General features: G+C 51.5%; 1 protein-coding gene across 8 annotated transcripts in view; it reads right to left on the reverse strand.

The window, feature by feature from the left end:
- LOC144147210 (uncharacterized) overlaps nt 1-15,382 on the reverse strand; it is an 83,587-nt gene that overhangs the window by 44,602 nt on the left and 23,603 nt on the right. Inside the window, exon 1 of one of the 8 annotated variants that reach the window (XM_077679283.1) lies at nt 3,565-3,585. The exons of the other annotated variants lie outside the window; for them this stretch is intronic. Within the exon in view, the coding sequence (XP_077535409.1) occupies nt 3,565-3,570 (6 nt within the window). The 5' untranslated portion in view covers nt 3,571-3,585. Of the gene's footprint in view, nt 1-3,564; nt 3,586-15,382 lie in introns of those variants that run through there. 8 annotated transcript variants of the gene reach the window in all.

Consider the following 15,382-nt stretch of genomic DNA (forward strand, 5'->3'; position numbering starts at 1 on the left):
CGCGTGTCCTTCCCACCACGCTGTCGCAGGGGTTTCTGATATGGGAGATCAGCCGAACGAGGCCTCAGATTATAAACGACATAAGCTGGCGGTCAGTCCCTCACACTGTCCCCAGTACTTGCTTTGCTGGGCTCCCAAAGCCACCTGGGGTATGCAGAGCGAACCAGACAATGGGGATTCATGCTCTTTCAACGGCAGGAAGGAGCCAAGTGACGTATCAGACGATCAGGAAATGTGAAAGCAGGTGAGAAAACAAATTAATGGCAACGATGAAGTATGGGAATACTTAATTGTGATTATCAGCTGTTATGCCATTAATTGTGTTAATTGTAAACTAGGGACGAGAGATTTTCTGATCGTCTGCTACCTCATTTGGCTTCTTCCTACCGTGAATCCCCATCGTCAGTTTCACTCTGCATACCCCAGGTGGCGCCCCCGTTCCAAAATCAGCTTGCACTGGCTCGCACGTTAAAATCTGCCGCTATTTTTCCATAGGCGAAAATCGTTTTTATTTATTTTCAGAATAAACAAGTAATTACCGTCGCTGTTCACGGTGTCAAACAAAATAGACCACAAAATGCGACCTCTGTGTGAAGTTCGAGCGCGAACAGAGCGGCGGTTGGCTCAGAAAATTTTTTTAAAGTGTTCACCTAGAGCGCCTCTTAGCAACCAACACGGGGACGCCAGATACTCAAGAACCTGAGTTACAACCCTCTAGCACCGGGCCGGCAGTCGAGCGACATCGGCGAGGTTGCACGGGCCCACATACGAGTGGACACGACCCCTAAGAACGTTCACCTGGAATACGAGGAGCGGCGAGCGCGCGGACAATACCATCGTCGAGCAGCACGCCAAGGACGAGCACACGCGGTACGTCAACGCGGCGGAGCACAGCAAGAAGGTTTCGTCGCGGTGGCGGTTAAGGCTACCACGGGTATCACGACAGCGGCAGCGAGCGTGCGGTGCACGGGCGCCACGGACGCCGAGGAGGTCGCCATCGCTCTGGCGATCTCCGAGGACGAGTGTAGCACCGTGCTCAGCGACTGAAGAACCTCTGTGCGCAACTTTGCCAAGGGTCGAGTGTGCGCCTAGGCGGCCGCCATCACCAGCACGACCAAACTTCAAGACAGTTAAGTCCGCATCAAGTGGTTCCCGGCACACATGGGCGAGCCCGCAACTACGTCCAACCACGAGACAACTGACTCGGAGGCACGTGCACTTACTTCCACTCCCCCGAGACCGAACGTCCGTGGTGGTACTGCGAGATCAAGCTACAGCGAGATCAAGTCCAACCACCTGGCTCGACGGGCAATGCCACCCCCAGGGACTGAGCCAGGAGGAGGCCATGTTGCTATGGCAGCTTCAAACCGGATCCATCCTGGCGCCGGCAACGCTGCACGTGTTACATCCAGTGTAAAGTGGGTCTGGCAGAGTAGCACATCTTCCAGGACTACGTCCGGTCTCCAGATGAAGCGAAGTCTAGGCCTTATCCGCCAAAACTCCAAGAACCAGTGCGCAGTAACGACAAGGACGCTCAACTTTGGGCCGTCCAGCAGGCCCGGGGTGCGCTCGAAAAACACAGAGCAGTCGACCCGGCAACGGGATGCGTTGGCGTTGGGCCGAGTAACATCAAACCCTAGGTCGACGCCAGGCCCGCGCCGCAGCGCGTACAAACCGTCGTTTTGCAGGCATCAATAAAGTCCTAACTTAGCGGGTTCACGTCGCCACCACTTCCACGTATTTTTCCCCCACTCTGCAAATTTACCCTCTCCCACCCCCTACCCGAGAAGACATGGGGACTCGTGAAAAGTTCACCGCCCGCCCACGCTTCCTTGGAACGAGTGGTGCACGTGAGCCAGCCACTACTACCACGCATATGACGAGCCAAGGGGTTCATTAAAAGCACCGCTGAGCTAGGACTCGACACTGCCCGGCTGTCGCGCACAACTCGCACCAGATGACGGTCTCAGATTTCATTCAACTAGACTTACCGGTTGGAAGCTTGGTAAACTCATGATAAAGAGTATCAATGGTGGCTGTAACGGAACGTCTGCTGAAAAAAAAAATGGCAGCACGTTTCCAGAAATTTCGTCAGGAGCTCTGACGTCAATAAAAAAAAAACCTGTGTGTGATTGGCTGGGTCCAGCAAGCCAATCATAAACGAACGGTTTTAAATGGCGTAAAATTTCCGGTAAGTTGACAATTCCCACACGGGCAGCTGATTTTTTTTTTTTGCGACCTGTACTTCCAGCTCTAGTTGTGACCAATGCCGCCTATGCGAAGCGGGGGTATCTACCAGCGACGACGACGACAACGGACTTGGGCGCAAAATTTGAGGACATCATCATCATCATCATCAACAACAACAAATGCACTTGTTCTGCACTCCCTGCACGGCCGGTCTTGCGGTCCTAGGCAAACTGCCGAACGACTGCGGCTTTGGGATTCCTGGGTCCCTGTTTTCGAGCATTCTGATACGATTCTCGAACGAATTTTTTTTTTACGTTTAAGAGCGTTCGGTTCGAGTAGGTCAAGCGGAGCGGCAAACTACCCATCAGCTGGAATGACAAGTACCAGGGAAACAGCGGCATCGCCATCGCACATAAACTGAGGTTGCAACTACTGGGTTACATAACAAGGGGGCGTGCGTGAATAGGCGGTCCTAGAGTTCCTGTACATCGCGAGCTATATACAGGAACTCCAGGCGGTCCAACGTGGAGTTCCTGTAAATCGCGTAGTGCAAGAATTCGCGTCTGATTTCCACATGCCGCGGGTTCCACCCTAGGACAGCGAAGCCCGCTTTCAGTGCTGAACGCAAGCCACAGTTTTCAGTCAATTCTGCTCAAATGACGGGTGACGTTTGCGGTAGCAGCGGCAGCTCAGCTAGCTCAGCTAAAAAGCAGTTGCGCTGTCTCGCGGCACACGCATGCGCCGACTCCTTCCCGCCGCTGCCACTGGCGCGGAGTACGGCAGGTCACTGTACGGCGGCGGCACCGGCGGCACGGCGGCGGCTCCTACACGCGTGAAGGGTGGCTTTCCCGCACGACTTTAGAACTCAAGAATCAAGATGGCGGACGGACGCGCATATGCAGGAATTCTAGTCCAACCATGAGCCTTCAACTACAGTAGTACACAAAACTCCGGTCCAAATTAAAGTGCCTCGATGCACGCGGGTCTCCACCATTCAGTGATGAAGCAGATGACAGGATTTTAGACACGCATACGTTTGCGCCGGCATTTTGGGCCACTCGCTCGCAGCCGCAGCAAGACCGCGCGTTATAATTTTCGCTGCAATGCGGTTTACTAGTAAAATTTCTGTGCTGTTATCGCAAGAACATGCCACGATTGATGTCCTAATACGCAAATCTGATAAGACAGCCCTCAGCCTGCCAACTTCTACCGACCGCTTATTGAAACTGGGTCTACATAACACCCTCTCGGAAATTATTGAGGCCCATCTCCAAAACCAACTACAGCGCCTACAACTCACATCCGCCGGTCGTCATCTGCTCAAAACGCTAGGCCAGAAGGTGGTACAAACTCCGGACTGGCCACAACGCATACCTCCATCAATGCGACGCAACATCCATGTCCTCCCCATTCCGCGTCATATGCACCCTACATCACAGAACAGGCCTACATACAACGCCGGCCGTCTTTAGCAACGTACAATGGTGAGCTCGCTAAGGGTGAACACGGGAGCGCGTGGCCTCCGGTACTATCAGAGCAGCCTAGCGTGCCCAGCGCGAACCACCACGCATGCGCTGTGCGCGCCGAGCGATATTTTGCTTTCAGCGCGCGCATCGCGTCATCGGAGCGTCTGCTCGTCGTCTGCTATGTTGCATCTCGTCTGCTAATGGTACCTTGGTTTGATCCGCGATTCCTGGATTCTTGCATGAAAACGCTCAAACATAAAAATGTAAAGGATGATACTTCTCTCCAGTATATTGAATGAAGGTCGTAGCGCCTGCGCCACCTTCGAGTGACCAATTTATTCCTGACAAACACTGCGCACATGTGCTCCTTCGGTAGCACTGGCAATAACCAAGGTGATTTCAGGCGTGTAACAACTGGAAGTCTGTCACATGCGTTTGCGCTTGTTGGCATATACTTTTATCAACAGATTACTGGTTTCCAGCATGCCCATCGGAAGGGGCAGTAATAGAGTTGAGCCGTCTTGGCACAGCGTGCCAGACTGCTGCAGATCGTCATGGCACGAGTACCGGAGGACCAACGACGCGAGATTACCCGGCTCGCACAGAGCGGGCATCCGCAACGGTACATTGGTTCTTTAGTAGGAAGGCCTTTAAAAACTGTGAACCGAATAATACAAGCCTTTAAGTACGAAGGTCACGTCCGCGATGCCCCCAGGCCGCCTCCGCCTCGAGTAACTACAGAGGACGAAGATGCCTGCATCATCGCCTCAGTAGTGCAGGACCCTTTTCAATCAGCGAGAGCCATCCGGCATACGTTGGACCTGGATGTTTCCGACAGCACTGTTCGCCGTCGGCTCAGAAGCGCAGGCCACCGCAGTCGTATTGCATAGCAGAAGCCACTGCTCACTACTTCGAACAAAAACGCCAGGCTGCACTTCGACACACAGCATGCCTCCTGGAGAACAGAAGACTGGGGCAGAGTGATTTTTTCCGACGAGTCCACGTTCTGCACTCGACTGGACCAAAGTGTGCGCGTTTGGCGACTCCAAGGATTTCGGTAAGAAATATTTACTGATGCATTCATTGTAGTTTAAAGGGTGTTCACATTATTATATTTTTATCATGCAGTAACCATCCAGACAACGTGCAACGTGTCTCGGCCAGCGGTAGAGCAAGCGTCAGCGTATGGGGCGCGCTGTCACGACATGGTCTTGGTCCGCTCTGCCGTATTACAGGAACAATGACTTCCGTGCAGTACTGCAACATCATCGGCGGTGTTCTGACACCTTATGCCCTAGGCATGTTCCTCGATGGCAATTACCAGTTTCAGCAGGACCTTTCACCGGTTCATTCTTCCAGAGCGGTAAAGGATTACCTGGCACAGCAACAAATACCGCTGATGGCATGGTGTCCAAAAGGTGCGGACCTTAACATAATCGGCCACTGCAGACCAGAGTGGGAGCAACTTAGGGGTGATCAGACTTTTGTTTCGGCCCTCTACCAGTCCTTGCCATCTCGCATATAGAAGCAGTCATTGTCGGGGATGGGGAGATGACCCGATACTGAGAACAATGCCGTTCTGTGTCCTAAACCTGCATGCAGGAATTCGAAGACTTGAATTGCGTGTTTCTATGTATTTAAATGGTTTTTAAATGCAGAGCATTTCAGTAACTCACGATGTCACCCGCGTTGACGTCCGTAGTCGTAGTCCGCACCCCTCCCCCTACACTATATAAAAAAATACTATCCAGCGCCTGGTTTCGATCCCTCGACCCTGCGGGCGGAACGCAATGTACGTGGTGCTCTACCCACTGCGCCACAAAGCCGACACAGAATGGGAGGCTACGAACGCGCCTTATATCCTTGACTCATTCAAACTACGTCAAGAAGCTGCTGATACAACGCATTCACTACCACCAACTTCCCAAACACTAAACGTTAACGCAATACAACCACCCCCTATGCGACGCATTTACTCGAGTCCCCCTCGCGGGGAGTTGGGTCCAATTTTTGTAAGCACTTACAAAAATAAAGTGCTGTTAAAACCTGCGTGATCTTTTGATTGAGTCTGTTTGAAACAAGTGGGCGAGCTACGCTGCTGTGCCGAAACCATTGTATTGGAGCTAAAAAACGAATTACCGCTCACGCGAAAACATTTTAATGTGGATTCTAGTTTTCAATCATTCATACAGTGGCTGATGGCTTCAACGCTACACGCGCGATAAACATAGCAGACGACGCGCAGACGCTCCGATGACGCAGTGCGCGCGCTGATAGCATAGACTCGCTCGGCACGCACAGCGCATGCGTGATGGTTCGCGCTGGGCACGCTAGGCTGCTCTGTTAGTACCGGAGGCCACGCGCTCCCGTGGCCCAGAAAATACGGCAGCGACCCGACCACCCTTGTTACAATGTTAGCACCTGTGCAGCACCCCCACGCGGCGCTGATAGTTTTATGTTCAGCCGTGCAAGCCTGGCATAGCGGCGAGTGGCCGTTTTGGGAAAATAAAGACAGTTCGTTCTGGGCAAATGGCTCGGCATGTTCTCATGCCCTTCGCGGGCCTGATGGCCTACTGTTCGCGGTAGTCACTTCCTACCACTCGGCCATCCATACTTCTACACATCTAACAAATGGCGACGAGGATGAAAGAAAGTTTCACGTGAGTCTTTGTTACCGCACCGCTCTGCCATCCGTTCACAATGCCAAGTTTCGGCAACCTCAAGCCGTTCGAGGGGGGAGACGACTGGCTCTTTTACGTGGACCGGCTCTAAGCATTTTTCTTGGCCAATGATGTCGTCCCAGAGAACCGTACTTCCTTATTCATCAGCTGCTGCGGCCAGAAAACGTATGCTTTGCTCCGAAATTTGGTCAAACCCGCCAAGCCCAGTGACAAGACGCTGGACGAGATTCTTCTAGTTCTTGGAAGCCACTGCTGTCCGAAGCCATCTGCCGTTGTGCAGCGGTTTCGTTTCAACTCGCGCGTTCGCGCGGAAGGGGAATCCGTCAGCAATTTCATCGCAGCACTAAAGCGCCTTTCCGAGCACTGGAACTTTGGTGCTGAACTCGAAAACATGCTCCGCGACCACATCGTGTGTGGCATTAACAGCGCGGACGTCCAAACAAGACTGCTGGAAAAACCGGACCTCACCTTCGACGATGCCGTGCAGACCGCCCTGGCAATGGAAGCAGCATAAAGGGACGCAAGCGAGATAGCCCAAGCTAGCACAAGCAGCGCTTTCTCGACTCACCGTGTCTCGTCAGGCTCGGGGGGCGTCACCTGCTACCGCTGCGGGACGGACACCTTGCATCGAAATGCAAGCATCTGAAGACTATCTCCAATTACTGCCACAAACGAGGTCACTTGGCAAAGGTTTGCAATTCGAGACGAAAGGACAGCCAAGCCGGAAGCAGCAGCCCTTCCAAGGCACGTTCGTTCTCGGCACGAAGTTCACCGTCGTCGAGCAACCGTCATCGTGTGAATACTGTCCGCGATGAGGACGCCGCTAGAACTTCATCTTCCGAAGTTTTCGACATGTGGCAAGTTGACTACGCCACGCCGCCTCCGCCTTTCACCGTCACTGTTGACGTTTGCGGCAAGCCGCTCCGCATGGAAGTGGACACGGGGGCAAGTGTCTCCGTCATGGCCAAGTCGCGTCTTCTACAGCTTTTGCCTTCGGTTCCTGTGCAGCCGTCACAACTGCTTCTGCGAAGCTATTCCGGGGAACTGAAAAAGGTTCAAGGCAAAGCTGACGTCAGCGTGAAGTTTCATGGCAAGGAGGCCGACCTATTTTTCTTACCGGGAACGGATCGCCCATTCTTCTAGGGCGCAACTGGATGCGTGAGCTGGGCATTGGCGTTTCCCACGTTGAAGTGAACATCCACGCACTTTCCGACGTCAAACACATAGTCCAAGACTACGCCGAAGTGTTTGAAGAAGGCCTGGGTACGTTCAAGGGTGCTAAAGCTTCTCTACATGTTCCTTCAGATGCTCCGCCTTGGTTCTTCAAGCCACGCCCACTGCCGTATACCTTGACAGATGGAGTCACTCAAGAAATCCAAAGATTAAGAAGAGATTCCATTCTTGTTCCATTCAAGACAGCAAAGTGGGCTGCACCTATTGTTCCTGTGACCAAAAGTGATGGACGCATCAGAATCTGTGGAGACTTTGGTGTTACCATAAACCCAGTGGTAACAGTGGAACAGTACCCCATTCCAAGGATCGAGGACCTGTGGACTGTGCTTGGTGGAGGTGAGAAATTAACAAAATTGGATTTGCGAGATGCTTACCAGCAAGTTGTCCTTGACGAGGCCTCTAGAGAGTTTGTTACCATTTCGACGCATATGGGGTTGTTTCAGTACACCCGACTCTTGTTTCAGTACTTTTGGCGTCTCATCTGCTCCAGCCATATTTCAGCATGAGATGAAGAACTTGCTCAGGGGACTGCCACACGTAGCAGTCTATTTCGACGACATTCTTGTAACTGGCACAAACGATGCTGAGCACCTTCACAACCTCCGTGCTGTGCTTAGCAAGCTTCAGGAATCTGGCCTTAAGCTGAAACTTGAAAAATGCCACTTCTTCGTGCCACAAGTTGAGTATCTCGGGCACATCAGCAGCAAGGAAAGCCTTTCCCCGAACGTTGACAAAGTAGCAGCCATTCTGCATGCTCCTGTGCCTCAAGATGTCAAGGAACTTCAGAGTTTCTTGGGATTTGTCAACTTCTACAGGCGCTTCTTATCCAATCTTTCGTCACTCCTTCGTCCACTGCACTTGCTTCTTTGTGAAGGGAAGAAGTGGGAGTGGGGACAAGTACAACAAGATGCATTCACTGCATGCAAGCACTTGGTGACATCAGCTCCAGTTCTTGTGCATTTCAACCCTGCCAGGTCTGTTTGCCTCAGCTGCGACGCATCGCCTTATGGTATAGGTGCAGTTCTGGCGCACAAAGATGCTGACGGCCGGGAACATCCCATTGCTTTTGCCTCAAGAAGCTTGTCAAAAGCAGAACAAAACTACTGTCAACTCGACAAGGAGGCACTGGCTATAGTGTTTGGCGTGGATCGATTGCACCAGTACTTGTGGGGCATCTCATTCGAAGCACACACTGACCACAAGCCACTTCTTGGACTGCTGGGTGCCAACAAGCCCGTTCCCGTGCAAGCCTCGCCTCGAGTGATCAGGTGGGCTCTCAAGCTTTCTGCGTACAAGTACGAACTTGTATACAAGCCTGGCAAAGAGCTCGGCCATGCCGATGCTCTTAGTACACTGCCTCTGCCAGCTGACACCACTGCATTACCACGACCTGCTAACATCTTGCTGGAGGAGGCATATCCACGACTGCTTTCACCTGGTGTTGTGGCCCAAGCCACAAGAAATGATCCAGTTCTGAGTCATGTTGTTCTTGCTGTTCTGAAAGGAGAAAGCCTCCCAGTGGGACCAGAGTGGAACCCCTTCAACACTAGAAGCTCAGAACTCAGTCTCCATGAGGGTTGCCTACTATAGGGATCAAGAGTCGTGATCCAAGATCATTGCAGGGCCAAGTTCTTGGCATTCTTCATGCCAGCCACCCGGGTATCGAGAAGAGCAAAATGATTGCCAGGAGCCATGTTTGGTAGCCAGGCATTGACAATGACATTGCCAACAGTGTGAAGAGCTGCACCACGTGCCAGACTCAACATCAAGCTGCACAGCCGGTTCAGCAGACGCCATGGCCTTTTCCACAGCGACCCTGGTCAAGACTTCACATTGACTTTGGGGGACCATTCCTAGGTCACACTTCTTGGTTATTGTGGATGCGTTCTCAAAGTGGATAGAAGTCTTTCCTGTGTCTTCCCCATCTGCAGAGGCTACCATTTCTGCTTTGAGAATTTGCATTCGCTCAGCATGGCCTGCCTGACGTCATAGTTTCAGACAACGGTCCTGCCTTCACCAGTGCCCAGTACCTTGAGTTCTTAACTCGAAATGGAATACGCCGCATGCTCGTACCGCCGTATCCCCCTGCCTCAAACGGTGCAGTTGAACGAGTGGTACAAACTGTAAAGAACAAACTCAAGAAGTCTGGTTCTGGGAACTTCCAAACACAGATCTCCAGGTTCCTATTCCACTACAGCACCACACCACATGAAGTTACAGGTTGGCCACCGTGTGAGCTCTTGACGGGAAGAATGTTCAAGACTCCGTTGGATGTCTTGAGGCCAAGCCTGCAGGCATCTGTACTTCTAAAACAACTCGAGCAGAAGTTGTATGCCGACAGAGGGTCCCGGCAGGCCCTATCACTGCAGCCAGGTGATGACATGTATGCGCGAAACTTCCGCAGGGGTACACCTTGGGTGCCTGCCAGTGTTGTGGACGTCACTCCGTCATCAGCCAGTGTCCATTTTGAAGATGGAAACCGACACAGCGACCACTCACGCCTTGTGCAGACAGACGCACATCTGACTTCTCCTGAAACTGCTATTGCTGCAGCTCCACCACAGCTGGAGCCGCCGCCTCTCCATGCACCAGCTGTTCTGGAAGTGCCTCACCAGGAACAGCCAACTGGAAATAGCTTCTCTGGGAGTAGCTGTGCCATGGACAGTGACGGGACTGCGCTCAACAGTGGTGTGCACGTGAACAGTGACTCTTGTCGTGCCTATGCCTAGCACACCGAAGTTGCGACGTAGCACGAAAACTAGGAAACCAGTGAATAGGTACTCCTCATAGTCTTCCTCCTAAGAGGGGAGGAGTGTTACAATGTTAGCACATGTGCAGCGCCCCCACGCGGCGCTGATAGTTTTATGTTCAGCCGTGCAAGCCTGGCACAGCGGCAAGTGGCCGTTTTGGGAAAATAAAGACAGTTCGTTCTGGGCAAATGGCTCGGCATGTTCTCATGTCTTTCGCGGGCCTGATGGCCTACTGTTTGCGGTAGTCACTTCCTACCGCTCGGCCATCCATACTTCTACACATCTAACAACCCTCTATACGGACGCCTCTCCCTATCCTCAACGACCAGCTCACGTCGCTACTGTTGCCCGCTTCGACAATGCCTTCATCACCTCGGCAACTGTCTGCACAGCGTCTACTACCCCGGCCGAAGAAGCAGCCATTGCCCTCGCAATGACCCAAGCCATGAGTCCCAGCATAACAATACTGTCTGACTCGCAAGCTGCCTGCCGTTGTTTTGCACTCGGACGAGTCTCGGCTCTTACCCTGGCCATCCTTTCTCAATGCCCCACCCTCCCTCATGCCCGCATAGTGCGGACACCCAGCCACACTTCCCTCCCTGGGAACGAGGTGGCACACGCCACCACCCGAGCTCTCCTTCACCGGGCATTCCCAGAAGAGGCCAACAATGCAGCCAGCATTACAAACTCCCTTACGCCCCTCTCCCAAACCTACGCTGACATCCTCTACCATACAGAGCAACGCGACGCACCTATCCTCCTCCCCACCCTTCCCTTTCTACCGCTGACGCCCGCATTTGGCACCGACTTCAAAACAACACTTATTACAATCACCTCCATCTCCACCACATAGCCCTTACTAACTACCCATTTAACTGCCCCAATGTGATGAGCCTAACACCACAGCTCATCTCGTCTGGACGTGGCCCACCAACCCTCCACCACCCAGATCCCCTACCCTTGAGCAGTGGGAGTGCGCGTTGCAGAGCTGCCAGCTCGAAGACCAAGCGGCCCTGATCTCTCGGGCGAGGATGGCAGCCGCGGCACGCGGCCTACCGGAATAGGATGGCCGCCCACAGCTCCTATTTTTCTCCCCTACCCCGTCCCTGTTGTTTCAATAAACGTTTTCTCTCTCTCTCTCTCTCTCTCTGTTATCGCTTGCCAGTGTTGGGCGTTTGGCGCCAGGACAGATGGCGGGCGTTAAACATCATCATCATCATGACACGCGATGTTCGGAAGTGTAGATTATCGGTCAGCAAGCCTTCTTTCGTGACTTACAGCGGGGCTCAACGACTGGCTTCCTTCAGCACGCAGACGCTCCGCGCTTGCATGCTGTGTCACGACAGTTTCCCTCTTCCCATTTCTTTCGCATTATTACGGGAAATAAAAACAACTAGGCTGCCTTGTTGTTGAGCCTCCGCACAGCGGAATGAAACGGACGTTCGCCCCGGCTTGTTACTGCTCATGCGAAATTGCTCGCTGGCAACGTAGTGTAACTTGAAAGCACTGCTTACGCGAGAAAACCTCGCCAAAATCGTCCTCGCACAGTAATACACGCGGCCAACCCCGCTGAGCGTAGTAAACTAACTTTATGCGTTGAGTACCGTGACCCAAAATGGCGCCCTTGGCGGCGCGGGACCGTTCACAGGGTGTCGCCTCCCTGTACGGCGGCGCTGGCATCGACTCCGAGGCACCCTAGTCCATCAGCTGGTGTGATATCTCCCACGAAAGACTGTGAGGCTTGTGTTCTATTGCAAAAGGGCGCGGCTAGGACAACTGAAGTCGCCTGCGTGCATCTACTTTTCTGAACTTTTTCATTCCAGGCAAGTTCAACTAGGTAGACGATGACTGCTTGAAGTCATGACAATGACTTTCATGCACCATGTTTTCTGCAACAGCAAGCTTACCTGGAGCACACAAGGCGGGCTTATGTTCACTTCAAGGTCGCATTGCAAAACGTGCCAAATTTGGTGAGCTGCACTTGGTTTATTTGACCCTATTTTTTTGGTCGTGCTTCCATTTAACTGTCACGACACTCCTTCCCGTCACCGCCAGGTAAGCTTTCGTTATGAAGTGCATATCCTTCGGCTTAAGGTCTCAGTTTTCTTTAAAGGGACACTGAGGTGAATTTGTCAAGCTCCCGGTTATGCTTGCACTGCGTAGACTGGCTCAAATCACCACACTATTCATCGTTTATCAGGTTGATAAGTCGGTAACTCTTTTACAAAGCGGCAAAGAAGAAAAACTACCATGCGCGGTCTGTGGCAGCCGCACCAACTAAAGGCTGTGACGACAGGAGGAGATGCACCTTGATTGGATGATGTCCAATGTTAGCATCCAAACAAGTTTCGGTTTCGGTTCTGTAAAACAACATGCTTGACACCCGACGGCATCGTTAGATGGGCATTCTCAATATCTCAGTAATCGTCGTACCACACTTCTGCCATGTCGGCTGTAAAATGCCTAAGATAAGCCTCCCGGGACGGCTTGGAATCGTAGCAATCACTAGCCGAGGCCTACGCAGTGGATAAACGCCCTCCACGTCACCGCAGACGCTCAAATGCCATGCGCTTTTCCCGCATATTCTGAGCTTGCCTCACCCATACTTGTATCGTAAAAAGCGTGTTCGCTCCACGCCAAGGGTCTGCTGATTCTGGCCTAAGCCCACTGCCCGCAAGTAGTCGGTGCTTGTGGCAACAGCACGTCAACGAGAACTCGCTAGCGCGTCAGTGTCACTGACGTCTGCGCGTAATGTTCACTCGTGGAGCAGTGAACGTTACGGCAGAAAATTGTGAACTCAGTATAGAAAAACTCGGCCGCAAACGAAAAAATCAGCTTACAAAAAAGCAAGTACCTTCAGGGATTCGAACTTAAGACTTGCAAAACAATTATCCTAGTGCTTCAGACCACCCAGCCACGAGGCAGTGCGGCCGATTTGAGATATATATGGTATATGATGTATAACCAATTTACACTTTTATTTAGTTTTAGCATTTCAAGTACCTTAGGTGACTATTTATTGTATAGCGCTCGTGCAGGAAGCGTCCCCCAAACTTCCACAATATCTCACGTCTAGCAATTGCATTTCTTAGAAAAGCGTTCGCAGATGTGTGGTCGTGCTGCTGACCGCTGCGCTTGTTCACCCAGCGCAAAAAAGTGCTTCCCGCACCCTAGTTTTCAGCTGTACGGTAAAACTTTCGGTTGATTTTATTTCCAATTGGTATCTATATTGACTTCGCTTACCCTTCTCCCACCTTCAAGTGACCTTAGGTTTTCCGACTAACGTACCAGTCAGCGTAGCGTCACATGTGCGCTTGTGCAGCGCTTGTGTGCAGCGACAAGGACTCGGAGCTTGATACAGTGTACAAACTAACAAAGTAAAGAAAGGCACATTCTTCCATTCACAAACATGCTGTGGCTTAGTTTCAACTGAGCAAGCGAATTGCGACGACCCGTCAGCGGCCGGCGGACTAAACGCTGGGCCGAGTGACTGAAGGAAGGTCGGCGAGCCGTGCAGTGGCGCAGCCAATTGCCAGCTCATCTCCTCCTGACGTCACACGGAAACGCCCCAGAAAATGGGCGAGGGTGCAGAGAGGAGGACGGCATTTTCGAACTGATTTTTCTACTAAATAAATTCGCGTAAACGCGCTCAGAGTGGTCGAAACATGGCCTATGGATTCCGGACTACAATTTGCGCTAGTAATTCCGCAATGTTTACAAATCACTTCAGTGCCCCTTTAAAGGTGTGCCAGTCGAGGGGTGAGCTGCTAAAGAGCCATTGCCTGAGGCATACTTCACATCGTAGTGTAAAAATATTTCTTACACTACGTGAATACGAATTCACTTTAAGAGTTAGAAACCAGTCTTTTTAACGAGCAAAACTTGCGTTTGTCTTCCTAGTCCATTTAACCAAAAAACTGCAGCCAGGACATAATAGTTTGGCTAGTCCAAATTGTAAATTCTGGAAGTTTACAGTGAAACCAACAACTAGCCCACATATTTAATTATAAGTTCCAAAGCTTATAACTTTCAAATTCAAAAGCTTATCACTTTCATGATATGGGTGCACCACTTCGCGGAGTTCGTCCATGCTTTTGAGTGTTTAGGGCAATACAGCCAGAAACGGTGACCACACAAAACAAGCAGCAACTTGCGATTGCTTCTTATAGTGGCACAACACAGAAAACTTGCACCGTCAATCTATAAACACTTAGCGAAAGAAGAATTGAGAACGACACAGCACGTATGCAGAGGGGGACGTTGAGGCAAGCCCCAGCCAGCAGCGACATTGGCTGTGGTGGTGCTAGTGATGCTGCTATTGCAGTACTGCCATGCAGCCCACAATTTGTTATGGCCAATTAAAATGGGTGTCACTTGTCCAGCTAGCACTGCTCTTGGTCAATTGTGCTTGCACACTAGCATCCATCCGCACCCTTCCTTCCGCTTCAAAAATAAACACACAGACATAGATAAACCCCTAATCGGCTCTGCAGAGTTCACTGCCCCCCAAATTAGTTCGGACAGTCTTGCAGCAGAATAACAGACATACTTCTATATATATTAATGTTGTAGTTAGCATACCTGCCATGTTTGCCGGAGTGGCATTAGGGAGATCTGACGAGGAGGGTGGGGTGAGAAGCGAGGTATAGAAAAATGAGTAGCAACAGAATGGAATAATTTACATGCATTTTTAATACAGTTACAACAGAGTAGGAACTGAACTGTTTTGTCCAAACTACTAACAAGCTACAACACTGGTCAGTTGCTACACCTTCGGAGCGGCTGATAATGCTGCCCTTTTGAGGAAGTCGTGGAAATACTGTCTAGCGTAACAATGTTTGCTCCGATGACATTTCGCCAAACGAATGGCGCTGAGGGTTGTGTCAGACATGAATGCTCAGAACTGGGTGCAACTTTTCTTTAACATGCTAAACTGCCTCTCGTATTCAGCGTTTCTGTGGTACTGACCAGTTTGACGTTGCGCAGTCCGACCAGACTGGAAGAAAGGGTTAGCCAAACACGGGTGCGTATTTAGGAGATTTTTGTTTCAGTTGTACCATCG

This window comes from Haemaphysalis longicornis, unplaced genomic scaffold, assembly GCF_048455015.1.
Source record: "Haemaphysalis longicornis isolate Haplotype H1 unplaced genomic scaffold, Haemaphysalis longicornis Haplotype H1 scaffold_7, whole genome shotgun sequence".
Taxonomy (NCBI): Eukaryota; Metazoa; Arthropoda; class Arachnida; order Ixodida; family Ixodidae; genus Haemaphysalis; species Haemaphysalis longicornis.